Source organism: Dryas octopetala, chromosome 1 (assembly GCF_963921425.1).
Source record: "Dryas octopetala chromosome 1, drDryOcto1.1, whole genome shotgun sequence".
Classification (NCBI taxonomy): Eukaryota; Viridiplantae; Streptophyta; class Magnoliopsida; order Rosales; family Rosaceae; genus Dryas; species Dryas octopetala.
The window spans coordinates 10700196-10724011 of record NC_141366.1 but is presented as its reverse complement, the minus strand read 5'-3'; the positions used below and the strand labels follow the sequence as shown (position 1 = coordinate 10724011).

The 23816-nt window shown below is 36.7% G+C and overlaps 4 protein-coding genes across 5 annotated transcripts; all 4 read right to left on the bottom strand.

The window, feature by feature from the left end:
• Positions 1–211: 211 nt before the first annotated feature.
• LOC147297710 (elongation factor 2) lies at positions 212–4803 on the bottom strand. 2 transcript variants are annotated; one of them, XM_086255710.1, is made up of 4 exons: positions 4745–4803; positions 3515–3593; positions 3334–3421; positions 212–2909 (listed from the first exon to the last, which is right to left on the bottom strand). In XM_086255710.1, exons 2-4 carry the CDS (start codon positions 3515–3517, stop codon positions 469–471), a joined length of 2532 nt encoding a protein of 843 aa, XP_086111836.1. In that variant the 5' UTR covers positions 3518–3593; positions 4745–4803; the 3' UTR covers positions 212–468. The 2 variants fall into 2 exon arrangements, with proteins under 2 accessions (XP_086111836.1, XP_086111838.1); XM_086255712.1 differs by having other exon boundaries at positions 3515–3586; positions 4745–4798.
• Positions 4804–8112: 3309 nt separating this feature from the next.
• On the bottom strand, positions 8113–12095 carry LOC147297709 (elongation factor 2-like). Its single transcript, XM_086240759.1, has 4 exons — positions 11987–12095; positions 11359–11405; positions 11179–11266; positions 8113–10830 (listed from the first exon to the last, which is right to left on the bottom strand). Exons 2-4 carry the CDS (start codon positions 11359–11361, stop codon positions 8390–8392), a joined length of 2532 nt encoding a protein of 843 aa, XP_086096885.1. The 5' UTR covers positions 11362–11405; positions 11987–12095; the 3' UTR covers positions 8113–8389.
• A 1259-nt stretch (positions 12096–13354) lies between these two features.
• Positions 13355–17820, bottom strand: LOC147297708 (Per1-like family protein). Its single transcript, XM_086229812.1, has 6 exons — positions 17695–17820; positions 17256–17356; positions 15872–16133; positions 15527–15723; positions 14529–14716; positions 13355–13940 (listed from the first exon to the last, which is right to left on the bottom strand). The coding sequence occupies exons 2-6, from the start codon at positions 17354–17356 to the stop codon at positions 13627–13629; spliced, it is 1062 nt and encodes a 353-aa protein (XP_086085938.1). The 5' UTR covers positions 17695–17820; the 3' UTR covers positions 13355–13626.
• Positions 17821–20448: 2628 nt separating this feature from the next.
• LOC147297707 (NAC (No Apical Meristem) domain transcriptional regulator superfamily protein) lies at positions 20449–22607 on the bottom strand. The gene is made up of 3 exons (XM_086252293.1): positions 22245–22607; positions 21370–21713; positions 20449–20972 (listed from the first exon to the last, which is right to left on the bottom strand). Exons 1-3 carry the CDS (start codon positions 22474–22476, stop codon positions 20532–20534), a joined length of 1017 nt encoding a protein of 338 aa, XP_086108419.1. The 5' UTR covers positions 22477–22607; the 3' UTR covers positions 20449–20531.
• Positions 22608–23816: the final 1209 nt, after the last annotated feature.

The window sequence follows — 23816 nt, the reverse complement described above, 5'->3', positions numbered from 1 at the left end:
TCTTTGAATCTGTGCTTTACAGCTTTAATCAGAAGAAGAAAATATGCATCTCAGTTGTCAATCACAAAATAAACACTTGAGGCCGTTGGATAAGAAACAAAGAAAGACAGACCTGGGGAAGATGAGAGAACAGTGATCTACCTCTGTTATTAGAAACAATTCATTAGTAATTAGAAAAGAGGCATAAACCAAAGTCAAGTAAGAAGCAAACTATAAGAAATGCACTCCACAACCCAGAATGTAGTAAATAGTAATTGTTCAGACTTCACGGGAAAGTAACAAATATGAAAAGAATGGGTGACAACACCCATAAATGACACTAACACTACTAGTCCATAGCAATAACAGAGAACCAACAGACATTTCTAAAGGTAAAGATAAAAAATATTGTAGTGGCCGCGCCATCAATGGTATATCCCTCCCGACGACAGTTCAATTCACATGAAAACAATAAAAAAAAAGTGAAACTTATAGCTTATCCTCAAACTCAGAAAGCGGGGTCATTTGCTCCTTCAAGCCCTTCCTCTTACGGATGTCAGCAACAAGTTGTGAAGCTTGGGAACCAGCTTCCAATGGATCAGAAGACATCATCTCCCAATGATCAAACACACACTGTGGGAAAGCCTGCCCTGAAGTTGCAGCCCTCAATTGACCAGAGAAGCCGAAAGATTCGATGACAGGGAGATAAGCCTTGATGTTGTAGAGTGGAGTACCAGGCCTCTGCATTTCCTCAAACACATGCCCACGTTTCTGGTTAAGAACACTGTAGATACCACCAAGGGCATTCTCTGGAGCTTGGATTTCAACAAGATAAATAGGTTCGAGGAGCCTTGGCTTGGCTGTGAGTTGAGATGCATAGATGACCCTCCTAGCAGTTGGAATGACCTGACCACCACCCCTGTGGATGGCATCAGCATGAAGAACCACATCACAGACTTCAAAGCAGATACCCCTCATGTTTTCTTCTGCCAAGGCACCTTCCTTTGATGCCCACTGAAACCCAGCAACAACAGAGTCCTTAATTTCATTAAGGTACTGAACTCCCTTACACATGTCCACAACCATGTTAGGACCGGTAGTCTCAGGGCCAAAACACCAGATTTTCTTAGCAAGATCCTTGTCCCAACCAAACTCCTCGGCCAAAATTTTAGAACGAACCTTAGGATCATCTCTTGGACCAATACGACCATCATCAATGGCCTCAGGTAGACCTTCCTCCAAGGGACGTGCTTCCATGTAAAGACGGTTGTGCTTATTGGGTGATTTGCTCATCACAGTGCGACAAGACTTCTCGAGGACTGTCTCACGGAAGGACACAACAGGGTCAGATTTTATAATCTCTGCCCCACCCATGAAGTCATCTTGAAGATCCTTCAAACAGATCTCAAGGTGGAGTTCACCAGCACCAGCAATAATGTGCTCTCCAGACTCCTCAATGGAACAGACAACCATAGGATCCGACTTGGCCAAACGTTTGAGACCTTCAACAAGTTTAGGAAGGTCAGAAGCCACCTTGCACTGAACAGCAACACGCACAACAGGTGAGACAGAGAACTTCATAGCTCGAATGGGGTGCGCATCCACTTCCTTCTCATTTGTCAAGGTAGCATTCTTGGTGATAAACTGATCAAGACCAACCAGGGCAACAGTGTTACCACAAGGCACGTCCTCAACGGTTTCTTGTTTCTTCCCCATCCAAATAACTGTCCTCTGTACGTTCTTAACATACAAATCCTTCTTTTCTCCAGGAACAAAATTGGGACCCATGATTCTAACCTTCAAACCTGTCTGGACTTTACCAGCAAAGACACGGCCAAAGGCAAAGAACCTACCCTTGTCAGAAGCAGGAATCATCTTAGACACATAGAGCATAAGAGGTCCTTCGGGATCACAGTTCCTGATAGCATTAGCATATTGATCATCAAGGGGACCCTCATACAAGTTCTCAACACGATACCGTTGCGCCGTTGAAGGAGAGGGAAGGTGGAAGATCATCATTTCCAACAGGGCACTGCTAGCTGGCAGCCAGGTCTGCATGACACGCTTCATCAGTGCCTTCCCCATCAGCTCCTTCTCATCACTCTTCATGGTGACACCAAGCTTTGTCAACATGGGCCACAACTTATCCTTCTGGTCATTCATGCAGGTGTTGATAATCTGCTTGATGGGCTCATAACAGAACTGAACGAAACCACGCTTACAGGTAGCAGAACCAGTGTTCTTGCTTGTCCATTTCTTGGTAGCTGGGTCAAAGTAGTTCTCACCCCAGAGCCTCTCCATCATCTTGGACTCATCAACTCCAAACTTGGATGCATACATCTTGGCAAAGTTGGTGAGGGTAAAGGCCCAACCGTGCAGACCAGCCGAGAAAGCAACTGTACCTTTCTCTGGGTAAACCATGACATCACCAAGAAGGGGGTCTTCGTATGTAGCCATAATGACATTAGCATTCTCAATAACCCTTTGGAATGTTTGGTAAGCCTCCTCTCCATCAACCTGGAGCTCAAGGAAGCACCTGTCCATCTTGTTAACTGTCAAAACAGGCCTGATCCTTTCTCCCAATGCCTGACGAAGCACAGTCTCTGTTTGGACACACACACCTTCAATGCAATCTACGACCACAAGTGCACCGTCAGTAATACGAAGAGCAGCTGTGACCTCAGAAGAAAAGTCAACGTGCCCAGGGGAATCAATGAGGTTGATAAGGTACTCATTTCCATTTCTCTCTCCCTTGTAGCTCTTCAAAGACTCATCAGTCATCTCATAGTAGAGAGAGATACCAGTAGATTTAATTGTGATACCACGCTCTGCCTCATCTGCACGGGTATCCGTCATCCGGACATCACCAGCAACTTCTGTTGCAATGATACCGGCAGCAGCAACAAGGGAGTCGGTAAGGGTTGACTTCCCTGCCATTTGAAATTGAATACAATCATAAATTTGAACCAACCCACAAAAGGACATTGGAAAATGGCAAACTGGGGGTAAAAACAAAATAAATGACAAATACAAGTAGACATCTAATCAGGGAGAAAATTATGAACAAGAACAGATGGTTTAGAAGGTCAGAGTAACAATGAAAAAATTGGTCAGAAGTAGATTATAACAAAAAACCATGATTTGAAACAGTAGACTAATCTAATCAACAAAAACTTTATTGCAACAATCTCTGTGCCCAACTACTAGACTATATGATTAAATATCTATTAGTAGGCACCTATCACATATTTGCAGCAAATCACAAATAGGGAAATAGCACAAATTGACTCAAACATAAAACTATTAAACACTATTACAAAGAAAAAAATTAACAAGAGAAAAAAGGATCAATACCATGATCAACATGTGCAATAACAGACATATTACGAATGTTGTGCTTGTAGTCCATAATACGACGAAGCTCCTCTGCTGTAAACTTCACCTGCACACATCAAGAATAACTCTCCTTAAGAATTAAGCAAATAATGGAGCATCTTAACAACCAATTGGCTTAGACTGATATAGAGCCACTTACCATCTTGTCTCGTCTTTAAGAGTAACCTGCAATTTGTATTTATTAGGAGGTGTTTCTCTGACAAGGAACCACCTGAACACTAAAACCATAGAAAGAATGAGCTTAAACATTTGAAAGAAAAGTTATAGATGTGACAACAAGGCTAAATTGGTTGAAAAAAACCACCTTTTGAACAATTATGTATTTCTTGTAATTCCTAAACAAATACAATCCTTTTTTCCATAGCTAACATTCCATTCTAACAATTTAACTCTTAAAGATTGACTAAAACCCCTAGAATTTAAACTTCACAATCCAAACAGACCAGTGAATAACTGAAGAGAAGTAGAGAACCATTATAAATAAACAAATTACATATAAATATCTATCTATAACCTCTACTTTGAATATTATATTTTCAAGAGAATTTAATACTGTATCAAGGTAATAATTTTATTAATGATAAGGAAATTGATCAAATCTGAGGACAGCTTCAAGACAGAAAAACAGTAGATAAAAAACAAATCTCAATGGAAAATAATGAAATTAAGCAAAGGAGAGAAAATTTCTCTCTGGTAAAATTTTATGTTGTTTGGGAGATTTTAGAAAAATACTTTCTAGAAGATATATTTTCAGCATGCATTGGCAAAACAATGAATTCATTGGGTGGAAAAAAAATTTCTTCTTAAGAAAACAAATTTACTCACAAAATCTAAGGAAATTCTGATAATCATATGCTACGTAAAAGCTTTCCACCATTGAAAAAAAAATATCAGAAATTTTTTCCACGTAAATATTTTCCGGCGAAACAGGCAGAGCCTAGTGTGATCACTGATCGTTATAAAAAGCAAGGATCTAATACAAAACATTTTGATAAATAAATAACGAAATTCTCATAGGTCATGTAAAAGTTTTCCAACGTCGTAAGAAAAAATTTTCCACGGAACTATTTTCCGAGGAAACAAACAGAGGCTTAGTGTTATCAACGGAGAAAAACAAGGATCTAAACGAAGCATATGTGATATATCAATACATGAGGGAGTTCAGCAAAAATGTAAAACTAAATCTAATTAAATAATATTGAATCAAAAGCATGCATAATACAAAATAAATCGAAGGCATGCATAATACAAAAACAAATCAAAAGAACTGAATCTAACAATCGGAATAAACAATAAAATAATCTGAGAGAGAAAATCAAAGGCAGGAAGTGAACTGCATTGAATAATAGAAAATAATACAAAGACAAACCTCGAGAGGAAGCGAGAGCGTGAGAGGGACTCTCCGCAGCCTACAAGAGCAAAAGGAACTGAGAGAAAATGTGAGGGTTCCGAATGCGTGTGTGAGTGTTATATAAGGGTAGGGTTTTCGTTTCATGGGTTGGGCTCGGCAACGCTTCATATGGGCCGAACAATGTCAAAGATTTGTGGCCCAGTGTTAAAAGAGAAGGGAGCTGCTAATAATACCCCCAATTGCTTTCTCTACCCTCATTTTTTTTCATGAATCTTCCATCTCTACCCTCAATTGTAAAAACAAAAAAACCAAAAAACTAACCCAAGTCTCACGATTTAGTCTTCAATAGCGCGTACTTTCATAATAAAGTGGGTCTCATGTGTTGTGGGTCTTATCTCATTGTGAGATGACGCCCATTAAGGGTGTGTATGGTTCGAAAAATTAAACCACAAAGAAATAACCGTAACCAAATCAACATTTTTCAAAATGGCCAATCTGAGAACTAAAACCAAATCAAGCCTAGCTCAATCTGACTAGTCTGGTTAACCGTGAATAGTAGTTCGGATGGTTTGATTATCCGGAAACCATATAACAATTGGGCTAAAATATTAAACCCAACTTTGTGAGTTTTTTGGATAATTGGCCCACTTTGCAAGCCTAATTTGGCTAGCTAAAGTCTCATTTTGCACACTTCATATGGTTATATAAAGGCTCATTTTGACAATTTAAGCATTTTTCAAAAATTCAAACACAAGTTCTAACAAATTCCAACACAAACAAACAAGTGACAAATTCTAACACAAACAAACAAGTGACACATTTTAATATAAACAAACAAGTGACAAATTCTAACCAGTTACACAACATAAAAAACAAAATAAACAGCCAGCAAAATGAACAAGTAATAAGTGCTTACCTTTCTATAGTTTAAAAACATATATAAACTATAATAGAAAATTTGGTTTACTCTATAATTAATAGGTATTAAAATCATATATAAAACAATTAATATATAAAAATTAATACATATTATCAGTGGTGGTTCGGTTCGGTTAAAACCGAAAATTTCCATATTGAAAACCAAAATCAAACCACAAAGTTCGGATGGGAAAAATGCATTTTTAGTCCCTGTATTTTACCTTGTAATCAATTTTGGTCTTTGTGTTTTCAAAATTGCCAATTTGGTCCATGTGTTTATGTTTGCAAGCAATTTTAGTCCACCACCACCAAAATCATCCATCTATTCCCTTCCATCACCGACAGCAACACACCACCACCATCCTCACCCTCCCTTCATCCATCTCTCCCCCATCAGCTTTCTTTCTCTTTCTCTCTATTGGGCATAATAAGTGAAATCCACCACAAACCTGCCGCCACAATTGGTGGTAGTGGACTAAAATTGTTTGTAAACATAAACACAAGGACCAAATTGACAATTTTGAAAATACAAGGACTCAAATTGATTGTAAGGTAAAACACAAGAACTAAAAATGCATTTTTCCCAGTTCGGATTGATTTGGTTTGGTTTGATATCCGAAAACAAAAACAAACAAAAAAAAGACCAGACCAAATCGATCTGGTCGGTTTGGTTCAGTTCGAAACTCAATTTTTCGGTATTTTTGCACACCCCTAATGCCTATGAAAGATTGTCTCTGAACCCCACTTACCCTTGTTGGCCAGCCCACCCGGGATCAGTGGCCAGTGACCCCCTCTTCCACTCTCTATCCCTTTCTCTCTCTCCACCATGTAACAAGGAAAGGCCGCAACCTTGACCGCCTTTACTCGTAAAAAAATAATATAAAAAAATAATAAAAAAATGTTAATCTAGTTTCTTTTCGGAGAAATCACTTTCTATTTTATAAGTTCCCAATCTTTTTAGATATAGTTCTATGTCTGTCAAAGAACATCATTCATATACTTTAAGAATATACTTTTTTTTTTTAACCAAAAAGAATATACTTTTCCTTTAGAGCATGTACAATGGTTTTTTGCTATATGTTATATTTAGCATGACTTTTAGCATTTAGCAATAGCTTTTGTGCTTTTTGCTCCGGCACAAAAGTTATTGCTATATGTTAATATGTTTATATTTTTAATATATTTATATTTATATATATATCCTTATAAATTAAATTTAATATATTAAATTATTCTAATAAATATATCATTGTAAATATTTTAATGAGATCTTTAATATGAGCCCAATATTAAATATATTTAAATATTATTATTTTAATACCCAAATTAATATTTTATTATTTTTCATGTCAAAATCAAATTTAAGAATTGTAAAATTTGAATACATGGCCAATCAACTCATGACAGTTGCCCCTCCTCATGTCTCTCTCCTCATGGTACCTAGCACTTTTTCAACCAATCACTTTTTTTTCACTTGGTTTTTTATTCTTTATTTACTCATACTTTTCAAATGGTGGGTCCACTTTTTTCTTGAGTTCCTTAATAGCAATTGCTAAATTTTATGCTATATATAGTGAAAAATTTAGCAATAGCATAGCAAATGCTAAATTTAGCTATGTCATTGTAGTGAGCTTTTTTATCAATTCTGCTATATTTAGCATATAGCATATCATTTAGTCATGTCATTGTACATACTCTTATACTAACAAACGTACACAAACAAAAAATAGAACTCCAATGTAAAATCTCATATTGAATTCAAATATCTACATTCAGTCCAGAAAAGAATTCAAATATTTACATAAATTTCAAAATAGCAAATATGTTTATAGAGTAACAAATATTAAATAAATTTTCTACAAAAATTGAAACAGAAAATTGGTTAATTTTAAAACTTTCCATATAATCTTGGAAGTAACCGAAGACAATATTCAAACAATCCAGCCCCTGTGCCTCACGTAACCCTTAGTAGCATTCATTGCATTGCATTGGGAAGATGTTTGTAAACAAATACAAGCAAACCAATACAACAGAGACCATATGCAATAATAATAGTTTGGTTATTGATCAAGCAAGAGAATACAATAGAACCTCAAATCAAACAATGCAAACATTCACCAATCCACATTCACATTTGCTTGCATTCAGTGACTTTTTAGTCTTATTTGCCACTGCTTCATGAATTACTCATGTCAATAACCTCATGAGGCTGCCAGATTTCCACTTTGATTACTTGCCGGATTTGTTTGCTGGGGATGCGACTCTGCTGTAATTGTTTTTCCTCCAAGGCTCCAATAGCTTGTTGCTGCCACAGCAATGCACCTTTTCATTCTACTTTTTGGTCTGGACCTTCTCAATTTCACTAGTAGGCAATGAAATCAAAACAAGGCAACAGCTAAAGCAATCAATTTTTGAGCACTTGTAAAAGACAATAAATTTTAGAAAGAACCAATCCGCTACCAAATCCATGAAACAAACAGAAGCGTATATCTTAAAATTCAAAAATAGCAGGTACCAAAGTTGGCTGAAATTGTTAAGTAAACAACAAAGTTAACAACAAAACATTACATAATCTTCATGTTTTGAGCATGCACAAAACATAACTCGCACAGGACACTGACTACGACAGGGTAAAACCATAAAACAAAATCAGAAAAACTGAAACAAAAATAAGCAGTGCAATCGTACTACTGTCTCAAAGTAACCCTCCCAATTCCAATTGGTTGCTAACATCAGACAAGTTTCTCAAAGCTTGTCCTCAAAATCGGAGAGCGGGGTCATTTGCTCCTTCAAACCCTTCCTCTTACGGATGTCTGTAACAAGCTGTGCAGCCTGGGATCCAACTTCCAATGGATCTGAAGACATCATCTCCCAATGATCGAACACACACTGTGGGAAAGCCTGCCCTGAAGTGGATGCCCTCAACTGACCTGAGAATCCGAAAGATTCAATGACAGGAAGGTATGCCTTAATGTTATACAAAGGAGTACCAGGCCTCTGCATTTCCTCAAACACATGCCCACGTTTCTGGTTAAGAACACTGTAGATACCACCAAGGGCATTCTCTGGAGCTTGGATTTCCACAAGATATACAGGTTCAAGGAGCCTTGGCTTGGCTGTGATCTGGGAAGCATAGATGACCCTCCTAGCAGTTGGAATAACCTGACCACCACCCCTGTGGATGGCATCAGCATGGAGAACCACATCACAGACTTCAAAGCAAATACCCCTCATGTTTTCTTCTGCCAAGGCACCTTCCTTTGAGGCCCACTGGAACCCAGCAACAACAGAGTCCTTAATTTCATTAAGGTACTGAACTCCCTTACACATGTCCACAACCATGTTAGGGCCAGTAGTGTCAGGGCCAAAGCACCAGATTTTCTTGGCAAGATCCTTGTCCCAACCAAATTCCTCGGACAAGATTTTAGAACGAACCTTAGGATCATCCCTTGGGCCAATACGACCATCATCAATGGCCTCAGGTAGACCTTCCTCCAAGGGCCGTGCTTCCATATATAGACGGTTATGCTTATTGGGTGATTTGCTCATCACAGTGCGACAAGACTTCTCGAGGACTGTCTCACGGAAGGACACAACAGGGTCAGATTTTATAATCTCTGCTCCACCCATAAAGTCATCTTGAAGATCCTTCAAACAGATCTCAAGGTGGAGTTCACCAGCACCAGCAATAATATGCTCTCCAGACTCCTCCATGGAACAGACAACCATAGGATCCGACTTGGCCAAACGTTTGAGACCTTCAACAAGTTTAGGAAGGTCAGAAGCCACCTTGCACTGAACAGCAACACGCACAACAGGTGAGACAGAGAACTTCATAGCTCGAATGGGGTGGGCATCCACTTCCTTCTCATTTGTCAACGTAGCATTTTTGGTGATAAACTGATCAAGACCAACCAGGGCAACAGTGTTACCACAAGGCACGTCCTCAACGGTTTCTTGTTTCTTTCCCATCCAAATAACTGTCCTCTGTACGTTCTTAACATACAAATCCTTCTTTTCTCCAGGAACATAATTGGGACCCATGATTCTAACCTTTAAACCTGTCTGGACTTTACCAGCAAAGACACGGCCAAAGGCAAAGAACCTACCCTTGTCAGAAGCAGGAATCATCTTAGATACATAGAGCATAAGAGGTCCTTCGGGATCACAGTTCCTGATAGCATTAGCATATTGATCATCAAGCGGACCCTCATACAAGTTCTCAACACGATACCGTTGCGCTGTTGAAGGAGAGGGAAGGTGGAAGATCATCATTTCCAACAGGGCACTGCTAGCTGGCAGCCAGGTCTGCATGACACGCTTCATCAGTGCCTTCCCCATCAGCTCCTTCTCGTCACCCTTCATGGTGACACCAAGCTTTGTCAACATGGGCCACAACTTATCCTTCTGGTCATTCATGCAGGTGTTGATAATCTGCTTGATGGGTTCATAACAGAACTGAACGAAACCACGCTTGCAGGTAGCAGAACCAGTGTTCTTGCTTGTCCATTTTTTGGTAGCTGGGTCAAAGTAGTTCTCACCCCAGAGCCTCTCCATCATCTTGGACTCATCGACTCCAAACTTGGATGCATACATCTTGGCAAAGTTGGTGAGGGTAAAGGCCCAACCGTGCAGACCAGCCGAGAAAGCAACTGTACCTTTCTCTGGGTAAACCATGACATCACCAAGAAGGGGGTCTTCATATGTAGCCATAATGACATTAGCATTCTCAATAACCCTTTGGAATGTTTGATAAGCCTCCTCTCCATCAACCTGGAGCTCAAGGAAGCACCTGTCCATCTTGTTAACAGTCAAAACAGGCCTGATCCTTTCTCCCAAGGCCTGACGAAGCACAGTCTCTGTTTGGACACACACACCTTCAATGCAATCTACGACCACAAGTGCACCGTCAGTAATACGAAGAGCAGCTGTGACCTCAGATGAAAAGTCAACGTGCCCAGGGGAATCAATGAGGTTTATAAGGTACTCATTTCCATTTCTCTCTCCCTTGTATCTCTGCAAAGACTCATCAGTCATCTCATAGTAGAGAGAGATACCAGTAGATTTAATTGTGATACCACGCTCTGCCTCATCTGCACGGGTATCCGTCATCCGGACATCACCAGCAACTTCTGTTGCAATGATACCGGCAGCAGCAACAAGGGAGTCGGTAAGGGTTGACTTCCCTGAGAGTTGGAAAAATTCAACATAATTAGTTGATCATGACAGCCACAGATGCAACATAATAAGAAGAAAAAAAAATCAAACTCCAGGCAGCAATGCGCCTCTCTACATGACTTTACTTTAAACAGGCAATAGCATAAATATCCCTACTTAGACAATATATTCACCAACTCCCTCGACTGCACTCCCAACCCATAATTGATAATAGCCTTCACACATTTCAACATATAAAATCATACTAAACCAGAATATGTGCTCAAAACTTAGGAACAATATATCAACTCAAGAATGTAATACTTTTTCACCTAATTGATATTTGATAAGAAAAACAAGTGCAGTATAATGTATACCATGGTCAACATGCGCAATAACAGACATATTACGAATGTTGTGTTTGTAGTCCATAATCCTACGGAGCTCCTCAGCTGTAAACTTCACCTGCACATATCAAAAATATCTCCCGATTAAAATTAAGCAATTAATAGTTATTAAGCAACACAGTAAACTAAAATTAGAAACAAGTGACTTACCATCTTGACTTCTCTTAAATGTCACCTCCAAAAAATATAAGTAGCACCTGCTCACAAGAAACATAAAAAGAATCCAGTTAGATAAAAGAACAAGAAAAGATCAAAAAGATCCAAAATAGTTTATTACAAACTGATAAAACTACCCATCAAGAAAGAAAAACCATATATGAAATACGCAGCATAGTAATAATTAGGTACTTACAAAATGGTTCTCTATATAATAATTTTGATATATATATATATATATACATGTGCAGTTTAAATCTGTTATGGGTGTATGCCCATAAATCTATACGATATTTGCTTAAATTTAATCTGGGTTATAATAAAATAAGCTCAAAAGCAATTTTTTTTTTCATTGAAACATGCTATAACAAAAGTCAGCTACAATCAAAGGCATATAAACAGCAACTAAGCATAAGTAAATTCAATCTGATCGATTCCAAAGAAAAGAAAATAAAAATCGAAATATACTAGTTTGCCCGTCTGATTACAGATCCTGAGGCAGAAAAATCGAAAAACATGCGCTAGAAATGATTTGGTTGAAGTAAACATGCAAGTCAATTAGTTTCATACAAGTTTAAGTTAGGAAATTTCAGATCTAAAAATAGAATTTGAGAGAACGAACCAGGTGACAAGCTGCGAGAGAGGCGGCAGCTGAGTGTAGAGCAAAATGAGGCAAGCACTTCGCACTTGTCCTTTATATATAAAAAGGTACTGAGTGAGAGAGGATAAAATAGTAAGACTGAGGTATATGCGGTTGTGGCAAGTGCTTCGTTATCTAGGGTTTTGGAATGAAGTGGGCTGGGGCCGCTGGGCTTTGCTTTTCTAAATGGGCCGAAGGTCCAGTTTGGATGCTAACAACCAGTGTGGCAATGTCCAATTTGGAAAAACTAAGTTAACTAACAGCAAAACGAAAATGGTAATGTTACGCTGATCAAACTTATTTACCAAAATGATGTATTTGTATGCAGGTCAGCATTTACTTTAGCCGTAGTGAGTATGAAATTGAATAAATGAAATACTGTTACATTATTTAGTAAACAAAATTAAACAAGTGAAGCTGCAGTCAAAGACTCAAAATACAAATTCTTTTCATTTCATAATAATTTTATCTTTCGCTAAAGCGATAGTGTAATCCTACGATAAGCTTCGGAGTGGGTTAACTTGTCAACCTTACTTGGGATGCCCACCTAATGGTGGTTGAATGGTAGTCATATGAGTAGTAATGAAAGGGTTAGTAACTTAGTGATGATGAGCATATGCAATGTCATATTTATTATGCCTAAATTTATTTGATAACTATAGTTATTTGCGTTATGAATAGAAACTTCATTCTAATTGACTATGTCATTCAATTTTATATCCAGGTGAAATGGAGTTTCAAAACAGTAGAGTTGAAGCTAATATTTTTCTGGGTGCATCATTTCCTTTACATGAGAGGTTCTATTTGCACTCCCCATGAAATGGGATGCATCGATGCATGCATGTATGTGGGAAGGCCCTCAACGCCACGCAACAGTAGCTGCACAATTCCAAGGCTAAGTTTGACAAAGTCGATGAGTTTGGACCCGTCACTTTCTGGTTCAAATCTATATCATTATTTAAGAGTTAAACAATGCAACAAAACAACAGAAGAGAAAATAAGATTCAAACTAATGAGTTAAGTGGTCAGCAAGAAACGTGGGTCAAAGGAAAGGTAATTAATAGGAAAAGAAATAGGAGTGGGGCGCAAGAAAGAGTTACACTATTTAAAGGCTACATGTTGGGAGATTTTAGGGGAGGGTCACTGTACAACACGAGCAAAGGTGGTGGCAATTCACCTTGGTTATCCTGCTTGTAGGGTTGAATCAGATTCTGAGATGGCGATGGCCGACCCTTATTTCAGTTGGTCCAAACCACCCTTATTTCAACCTAATTTATTGTCATCAACAGTTTATTAAAAGGAATTTGAACTGCCCCATTCAACATAGCATAGGTGAAGTAAGGTCCTTCCTTAATAAAAATAAAATACCAAATTTGAATACCAAATGAAAGTTAACAAATAGAGATCCTTAGGTATAGTCTTTTGTGCATCAAGGATTACCACTAAAGAGAAATCCAAATGATAATTTAACCCAATACAACAGCAATCAGTACCCTACCCCAACTGTCTCATTTTGCAATACAGATAGAACAAAGAAAAGGGAAAAACTGCAACTTCGAGTAGGTTAATGGAGACAAGGGCTACGTGCTCAAGCATCAAATGATCATGCCATTTAGAAACAACTATTTTGCCTTCTTTGAAAGGTTAGACGTCCGGTACTTCTTTACGAGGTTAGAGGTTTGGAACTCAGCATCGTCTCTGATGAAACTCCACCAAACGTACGTTAGGGGGATAGTGATGGCATGCCAGGCAGCATGAGCATCCACAAATCCTTGGTATGGAGGGAAATCAAAAATTTCTAGGAGCATTGCAAGGGAACCTGCCACTACTACCACCCACAACTTCCAACGAGATGGATGGCGAGTGACACCAGCCCAAATCGCCCAAAAAAAAAGTTGAGCCACACCCATGACAAGACAAACTTGCATGTTCCACCCTGCAAAGTGATGATTAATTTGTCAGATTGTCCTCATAAACACTAGGAAATTATGTTCCAAAAAGAGAGAATAGAGATTAAAGGAGCCTACAATGTCAAAATAAAAGAAATTAAGCATTTCCTAACAGTTCAAATTTTTAGGATAATCAGTCATCTATAATGAAATCAAAGCAAGAGATTCTGTGTCCAATGTAAAGACTTTCCACCTGGTATAAAAAATAAATTCATGTGTAAGGTCAACTTGTATTCATAGATAGTGTTCCCTTTTCAAGCCTACATGTGGGGATTGTAGAACAAGATAGTGTTCATAGTTTCCTAATAGCTTAAATTGTTGGGATAACAAGTCATGTATAGTTGTATACCCTATTCGATGAGGTTAGTCCTATCAAAGTAGGGAAATGGTATATTACAAAAATAAAATTGAAGATGAAAGGAAGCACAAAATATCAACTCTCCCTCTCTCTCTCTCTCTCTCTCTCTCTCTCAGAAAAATATAACCTTGTAAGAATATAGATACCACATATGAATCCTTGGTTCATTACCGTTACTGAAAAATAAAAAAAATATGGAAAGGAAGGGTAAAGATACCATAATCCAGTTTATAGAAGTTGAGATACAATATGTGAGTGGTTACAAAAGCAAGCAGTGGAGCAGCAATCATGACTCTGACAGCAGAATCCCTCACGTCGAAACTTCTTAGTATAGCCAGAATGAGCGAGTACCCAAGTATTGCCACTGCAGATGAGTAGTCTAATTTCTCTGTCAAATCCACGTCTCTGTAGTTCAATAAGACACAGTAATGATCATGAAATGTGCTAAATGGCCCAGCTCCCAACCCCCCCCCCCCCCCCCCCAACAACCCACCAAAAAAGAATAAAAAAAATTATGAAACCTAATTTAGTTGCCAAGAAAAGATCAGTGCTTTCTAGGTTTTTTTTCCCCTTTTCCTAGTGGGGCGGAGTGTGAGGGGAAGAGTGTGGAGGAGGGTTAGGTGATTTTTAGGACTAGTACAATTTTGCTTGTATATTACTTTTAAAATGATCAGATGAGGTTTTCAATGTATAAGCTAAACCCATTCAATGTCAGTCTTTCATCCATTGCTTGTCTTCAAGAAAGATTTACAAGATGTTGAAATGTCACATTAATAGCATGGTACTATATTAATTTAATGAATTAAAAATTCTGTAATTAACGTTATGAACACTCACAATTATATTTATAACTCATCCATGTATGATACCCAAGTCCCAATAAACTTCCTTTTAAGCCTTTTTTGACATGGCTGGCACAAGTTAGACTAGACTAAAAATAACCTCTTGTTCTGAAATTTTTATAGGGGTGAGGAAAGATTAATTTAGTCACACGCCATTCAAACATTCAACAGTAAATGCACTTTTTAGGGCCAATGAACCAAACAAACCTTTGACATAGAATGAGAGTCTGAAAGCAAAGTAAATGCACACACAAACTTGTAATGTAATTGAAATAAACAAAGATAAAGCTTATCAAAAACCAAAACAGCAAGCAGACATTCATTCCCACATATTGTAGTTAGAAGATATACATAAAGAAAGAGAAAAGCTTACCTACTGTGGAAAACAGCACTCCAGAACCAGGTGTTGAATTGTAAGAGAGCATAGATGTGCCACAAACTGGCATAGTCATAGTATGCCTTCTTATCTCGTCTCAAAGGCAACTTATAGTACAAAAGGATGAAAAAGGATATCCAACCATGAAAATGCATTGCAAGGTTGAGTGCAGAGAAAGCTACAGAGGCAGGCTCCTAAACAAATGGATAACATGTTAAATAGCACAAACCACAAAACTATGGTAACATTAAAATCTAACTGCAAAAAGGGTAAAAATGTTTTGACCGGACCATGACCATATCTTGTCACAAAGACAAAGCTATAGCCTGTCAAAAACCTAACCTGGATCCCATAAACACGCTTGAAGGGCCATTTTCCATGATATTTGACCGGACCATGACCGGCTGCTTCTCTTTCTTTCTCTCTGTCAACCATACAATTGTAACGGCAATCACTTTGGCAATCCCATTGTTTCCACTGCAAATAAAGAGGTTCTTGCATGTACCATGAACCATCAATGGAGACACCATCCGAAGAGAAGTTGCAATGTGGAAAGCATCTCTGCCCTACACATCCAGTTGCTTCACATTGTTTTACACAAGCCCTAAAATTACAAGTAACTATGTAACACTATTCCAACGGCACAATGTAAAGTCCACATAGTTGGTTACAAGTGTAGGGAAAATACCCAAAACTAATTTACTTTACAACATAGACCGAAAAGTTGATTCCACTAGATAAATAAGAAGAGCTCACACACACTCAGGCCACTCGTACAACTTAGCTATAATCCAATTATACAGATTAATTTCAAGACAGGTACTTACCAAAATTCAACTTCCACAGAGGAATTCTAACAATTTACACAGTTCTACAGGAATAGTCGTTACATGAATGCATTTGAAAAAATAAAGAATAAACAACAAACAGAGGAAGTCCTTTATTCTAAAGGTTTTAATGGGGCTGAAAAACGAACTGCTTGGGGCTAAATGTATTGTAATCTTATCCAGCCTGATTTAAGCTCCATAGTTCTTAAGGATGGTATGGTTTAACTTTTAAGATCCCATGCTTGAGCTTGGGTAATAATATGGACGGTAAATGACATAATGGCCTACCAAATGAAAATAAGAAAAACAGAACTCCAAGCATGTCAACAGACCCACATGAATTATGTCACAAACAGGATTGGTAAATTGGTTTGGTGAGCAGCTTTCTTATTCAAGGAATACTTATTATGTAATAATTCTTCCACTAAATTACTGATTAGTGTATTACTGATTTACCGTATATTGCAAACACAAAGATTCAAGGGAAAAAGATCCCCTCTATTTGAACTTCAAATGAGGAGCACTGATTGCTAATGAATGGGGAGAAGCCCAATGTGGGGCCCACACTCCTTGAATGGTGTGGATCACAACCAGCCCTTTTCATTCAAGCTTCAAATGAAGAGAACCCGGATTGTTTTTTCAAGTCCTTCAGTTGAAATTTTCAGTCATTTAGAAGATAAAAGGCTCATGCAGGCCAAGAAAGCCTCCGTAGGCGGCATTGTGTTCTAAATGATGAATGAGCAGAGATGAAAATATATAGTCTTTACAGAAAAAACAATGAGGACTTGAAGCGAAAGCCTAAAAAACAATAAATGTAGCTATAACAAAAGAGTATAACCAAAGCTAATCAGTAGCATAAAGAGTTATTGGAGAAGATCTAAAGAAGATAAAGCAATTACCCATAAACTGGATCACGATCACCAGCACTGGCATCTATAACTCTGAAGCTGACAACCCATGAAACCACCACAAAGAAGACGACCCAATAGTGTTTTAGCATCTGAAACACAAAATCACTGATTGGTAAAGGTTTTTAATGTCCCAAAATTACACTGCAAGATCTTGACTTCCATAATCAACACATCATCTCACTCCAAACTTAAAACTTTTGTCGACTAATTGTTTGTGCAATTTATTCAACCCAAATACTCAAAAACCCACAATCATTTTTTGGGTTCATGAAAAGCTTTGTTTAAATGCCTTATTTTTGGTAACTTCCTTCTTTTTTTTTCTTTTTTTTTGTGGCTAAGTTCAATTAACTACATATCTGTTCAAATAAATCCATTCATATAGAATTTTATTAAACGACATCGTTTAGATCGGGCCGAGGAAACTCACCGTAGCAGCTGAACCACGTGACCTCCTCCTCTGTCACTCTCTTTCTTCTTCTTCCTCTTCACAACATTGACAGTCCCCTCTGCAAAATAGCTGACCTCGTAGCTCAACAGCTGCTTGTATATATTTTTTTTTATTGTTTCGTTTTGGGTCGTGGGTCTTCGGGTTTGGGTTGGTATTGGGTTGAGGAGGGCAGGAAATCTTGGGCTTTCGCTTAAAATGCATAGGTCAAATACCATTTTGGGCTTGAAATTCGTTCAGTTTTGAACAGGTCAACCCAAACCCTTGACTAAACTTTTTTTTTTTTTTTGGGCAAACAAACCCTTGACTAAACAACCAGGCAATAAATGTAGAACAGGTCCGACCATGTTCTAGATATTGTTTTGATATTTTCCCTTTTTTCCTTAATAATTTGACTTCCTATTCATTGTTCCATACTCTCTAGAACATTATTAAGAACTCAATGCATGAGTGACATAATTAATATAAAATATATTAATGTAATAGAATTATTTTTGTACATAATATAATAGTATTTTAATTCTTGAATCAAACATATATGGCTGACTCACTTTTGCATATTGGGCACGACACAATTGCTCGGCTCGGCCACGTAAGGTGAGGGAAAGAGAAGGGCGCCGGCTTGGTTGACCCACAAGGTGAAAATTTCTTTATCACCGATTGATATGTATGTTTATTTATCTTATTATATTATATGATAGATCAGGTGATGATTAGAAAAATAGTCATAAAAAATATAAACATCTGTTAAGTTTTACTTGTCATTATGAGTGTATTGTGGCACAACATATATGACTAACCCACTTTGCATATTAGTGGCACAACATAATGGGGTCACGTAAGTTGGGAGAGAAAAGGGCATGTTTGGTTGACCAACGACAATTATTTTTTTTCTATCATGAGTATATATATATTCTCTATGTACATGTATATCTCTTTTATCATGTGCTAAGTCACAAGATAATGAGAATGCTATATAAATTTATAAGTTTTACACCTCGTGGTACATGATATATTTTGAAATATAAAGTCCAAATCGTAACTACCTTAAATTAATTAAGAAGTGAAACTTTAATTTAATAAATTAATTAAGAAACCCTCTGCAATTTGCAAGTTTGTATACAGTTTTGTCAGCTGTGGAGTTTGATTTTGCTCAAGGTTCAAAATAAATTAAGCCTTAACTGAGCCTTAAATTAAGTTCGTCATGTTAGTATTATAATTAAAGATCAATAAACAAATATAAACGACCACAGGTCTTGCGAGTTTCAAGCCAGATGAAAAGAACCTGGGACATGTAATTTGCAGCCGCCCCCTCGATGACCTTAACCTTTTTCTTAGGGGTAGGCGCCGTGCGATTCGGTCTCGTTCTCCCCCGAAATCGGGCGTCGCGCCGGATATTCATATGCGATGCAGTTCGGTGCTTAAAACCGTGAAGGGAGTAAAAAAATCAAACCAAACCAAACCAGACCATTCCATGCATGTGTGGTGCGGTGTGGTTCTCCACTGTGGTTTTGGTTTTTTTATTACATTTACATATGTTTTAAATTTTTTAATATTTTATAATTTATATAAAACATATGTTTTGGGGTTTGGCCATGTTGGGGTTTCGTCTTTTTATTACATTTACATATGTTTTAATGTTTATAATTTATATAAAATATATGTTTTGGGGTTTGAGCAATTGGGTTTGGTTGGGCAAACTAGTTTATGTAACTAGACTATATATATAGATTATATAGAATATATAAAATTTTAAACCTTAGGGTTTAGCGTTTAGAGAATGAGAGATGAGTTGCAACCAAACCCTATACCATAAGTTTTAAATCCTTATACCATAAGTTTTAAATCCTTATACCATAAACCCTAATATCCTATAGGACCTATACCATATCATAAACCTTATACCATAAATTTTAAATCTTATACCTTATATGGCATATACCCTACACACTTATATAGTATATAACTGTATATTATACCCTAGAACTATAAACAAGTAAAAAATTTAGTATATAGAGTATAAACTATAAATAATATACTAATTTTTTTTATATAGAATATAAAGAATATACTAACTTTATTATATAGGGTAATGGGTATAACTAAAATTATATACTAAAATTATTAATTTATTATTATATTATATATCTAGAAAATAGGTCATATGGTTATAGAAAATATATTTTAGGGTCTAAACTCTAAAATATAGCTAGATTAATATTAATTTTAATATTTTATTAGGGTTTAGGGTCTAAAGTGTATAAAAATGTGTACAAAAAGTGTATAAAAAGTATATAAAAATGGTATAAATATGTATAAAAAAATATCTAAAATGGTATATATATATGTATAAAAATATAAAAATATATTTTTTTTACAATTATGCGGTGCGGTTCGGTGCGGTGCGGTTAAATGAGTGTGGAACCGGAGAGAACCGATGCGATTCGGTTTTTTTGATGATGTTGACTTTTTTTAGTCAATGTAATTTTTTACGATTTTTTGACGGTGTAGTTCGGCCGATTTTGACGGTGCATGGTTAAAATGCCCACCCCTTTTTTCTCATAAGCCCTCAATGCATGTGCATTAATAAATTATAATATAATAAATAAGATTAATAAGAACATCTAAATTTTGTAGACAAGACAACAAGAAGTCATATCATAATTAGTACTATCCTACCCCTCTAGGGTAAAGGGTCAAATTAAGGGACAAGAATTAATTTCTGTAACGTATATATATACTAACTATCCAAACAGTTCCACACTATAGTACTACTGCTTTAGTATCATTTCATTTACATATATAACATAGAAGTAGAGTTACTGAAAGGTTGGATCAAGAGCAAACTGTACAACTGATCTGAGCTCATCCCAATTGGCATTTAAAAACTCATTCTCATCTGCATATGAAAAGTTGGTGAAGGAATCCATGTATGGATATGTAGCCTGTAATTGCATGGAGCTGATCGACTGGTTATTATTACTATAGCTTGCATTAATATTAATATTATGATTCATGACAACATGAGGCTTCGTCTCTTCGTAGGAAATGGCTGAAGCACCAAAATCGATATTATAAGCAGCTTCTGATCCATTAATGTTAGGTTCCTGTAGATGATTAGCTTCACTGCATTTCTTAGAGCCTAGAGTTGTGTCCAATGGATGACGTTTAGTAGCAGCAGATAAATCTCTCCAATCAGCTGGTGTGTACTTTCTGTATGACACATTTCTCTTAAATATCCGACACAATGTCCATATTTCCTGTAGAATCATATATACCAATGAAAGAATTTAGTATGACATTTAAAACATAAACCTTCAATATCATATGGGAAATGGATCGGAAATGAAAATTATATATGTTTTTAGGACTATACCATCAATGCTATGTTTTGAGACATGTAGTTAGCTAATTAATTATGTAGGGTATTTATATTGTTAAAATATATATATGCAAATGTACTATTGTTTGAACAAATTGTGTCAATTAACAGTTTAACCTACAATACCTGAATTTAATAACATAATATGTCAAATATGTGATAAAAACAAAATATGTCTCATACATAATTGTACACATGTATAAACAAAACCATGACTCTGAGTATTAAGAGCGTAGAAAATATTCAAAATAAGAGTGAGATTTTTCAGTACTTACAGCTTCTTGAGGATCAGTAGTAGTGTTATTCTTGACGTAGGAGCGGTACTTAGTGTTATTAATTTGATTGGTGGTGGTGGTGGTGGTGGGAATGGCAGGAAGGCGAAACTCGTGCATCATCCAATCAGTTTTGGTGCCTTTTCCTGCACTTCCACGATAGTAAACCAATGTCTTCTTGAGGCCAATGCATAGGTGGCCTTGGCAATTATGAATGGGCTTGTCGATGCCGGTTGCTTTCCAAAACCCGGACCCGGTTACTCTGTTGGGTCGGATACTGTTCTTGTACTTTCTCCCTCTTTTGCAGAAGAAGTAACATTCCTTATCTCCTGCAGTACTTGTGGCTTCTGCATAAATACACATTCACAAAACCACACATGTGTGAGAGAGAGAGAGAGAGAGAGAGAAGAAGAAGACAATTATAAACTTATAATTGGAGATATAGCTACACTTGTTAGTAGAGTTAGGCTTTATATATATATTGTCTATAATTATGGGAAAAAACTAAATTAAGGGACTCTCATAATTCTCATTACAGAAACCAGAACTATATATAGTAATTAATAATTAACTTAATTAAAAGAATTAAGGTGCGCCATGTCAGTGCAATTTTCTTTTTGTTAAAATATAAAATTTGTTTTTAGGCTGTACCACTTCCACCAATCATGATGTCGATCACTTGAGTTAAAGTTAATATATAGACACTGGTGTTAATTAGCTCAAGTACTAATCGATCATGCATGCCACTTTTTGCTCAAAAATTTTGAGTCTTAATTTGAAGCAAATTAAGTACCCTACCTAGCTACGGATATATTAATTGGCGAAGAAATTTAAAGAAAGCAAAATTAATAATAAGACAAGTATATAAAGATGCATACTTGGAAGATCCCAAGGATCATGCTTGTAGATATCAAGTGATTTGATGAGCTCGAAGCTGATGGGTTTCTTCTCAACCTTCCGGCGAAGATAGAACCCTACAAGTTCCTCATCTGTAGGGTGAAACCGAAATCCTGGAAGTGGAACATCATCATCATCTTGATCATGATCATGATCATCATGATGATCATCCTTGTCAGTATATATTCTATCCATCTTCTTCTCCAAGCTCATCGATCGATCTATAGCTCAATCCTTATTAATTAAGTACTTACTTAGTAGTTGTATTGATTTCTCTCTCTTAATTCCCAGGTCAGTGGAGGAAACGTCTGATATTGATAAACAGTTTGAAATATGTGGATGTATGAAAGAAGCTTCTACAATAAGGTGAAGAGTAGTACCACAAGTCTTCCCATATATATAAGGTGAAGAAGTCATCAAAAATGGTTTTTATTAGGTCAAGTCATGGGGTTTGACAACTCTGCCTAGCTTATTTGGCCAAAAGTCTTGCACACCACTTAGTAATCAATTGTATTGATCCACCATATAAGACTCTATCCTCATATATATATATATATATATATGGTAATTAAGAGGAATATTAAATGTATTGTGATGGAGTACTATATATATATATATATACAGCCTCCTTCTATTGATGTATATACCTCAACTTATTTATGTTGAGGTATACTTTATTATGGCTCACACGAGTCGTTTTGTGTCGATCCGAACCGTTCATTTTTTACATTTCCATTGATAGATCTTCATTGCAAAAAATTAGCCAAATCGGAAATCATTTGTCTATTTAACTTTGATCAAATAATGGACGAACCAAATATTTTCGATAAAACCGTCAATTTGTTTTATCAAAGTTAGATAGGCAAATGATTTCTGATTTGACTAATTTTTTGCAAGGATGATCTATCAATGAAAATGATCCTTGCAAACGGTTCGGATCGACACAAAACAACTCGTGTAGGCCCCAATAAGGTCATACCTCAACTTATTTATGTTGAGGTATACTTTATTAAGGCTCACACGAGTCGTTTTGTGTCGATCCAAACTGTTCATTTTTTACATTTCCATTGATAGATCTTCATTGCAAAAAATTAGCCAAATCTGAAATCATTTGCCTATCTAACTTTGATCAAATAAATGGACGAACCAAATATTTTCGATAAAACCGTTCATTTATTTTATCAAAGTTAGATAGGCAAATGATTTCCGATTTGACTAATTTTTTGCAAGGATGATCTATCAATGAAGATGATCCTTGCAAACGGTTTGAAATCATTTGCCTATCTAACTTTGATCAAATAAATGGACGAACCAAATATTTTCGATAAAACCGTTCATTTATTTTATCAAAGTTAGATAGGCAAATGATTTCCGATTTGACTAATTTTTTGCAAGGATGATCTATCAATGAAGATGATCCTTGCAAACGGTTCGGATCGACACAAAACAACTCGTGTAGGCCCCAACAAGGTCATACCTCAACATAAATAAGTTAAGATATACCTCAATAGAATAAGCCGATATATATATATATATATATATGCACTCCTTTC

Coding starts and splice junctions, on each gene's coding strand:
- LOC147297710 (XM_086255710.1), bottom strand. Junction 2,910..3,333: donor TATTGCACATGTTGATCATG/GTATTGATCCTT, acceptor TTCAAATGGCAG/GGAAGTCAACCCTTACCGAC.
- LOC147297709 (XM_086240759.1), bottom strand. Junction 10,831..11,178: donor TATTGCGCATGTTGACCATG/GTATACATTATA, acceptor TCCAACTCTCAG/GGAAGTCAACCCTTACCGAC.
- LOC147297708 (XM_086229812.1), bottom strand. CDS start 17,356: ATGCTAAAACACTATTGGGTCGTCTTCTTTGTGGTGGTTTCATGGGTT. Junction 15,724..15,871: donor AGCGTGTTTATGGGATCCAG/GTTAGGTTTTTG, acceptor CCATTTGTTTAG/GAGCCTGCCTCTGTAGCTTT. Junction 14,717..15,526: donor AGTGCTGTTTTCCACAGTAG/GTAAGCTTTTCT, acceptor ATTGAACTACAG/AGACGTGGATTTGACAGAGA.
- LOC147297707 (XM_086252293.1), bottom strand. CDS start 22,476: ATGAGCTTGGAGAAGAAGATGGATAGAATATATACTGACAAGGATGAT. Junction 21,714..22,244: donor TGATCCTTGGGATCTTCCAA/GTATGCATCTTT, acceptor GTATTTATGCAG/AAGCCACAAGTACTGCAGGA. Junction 20,973..21,369: donor CTACTGATCCTCAAGAAGCT/GTAAGTACTGAA, acceptor ATGATTCTACAG/GAAATATGGACATTGTGTCG.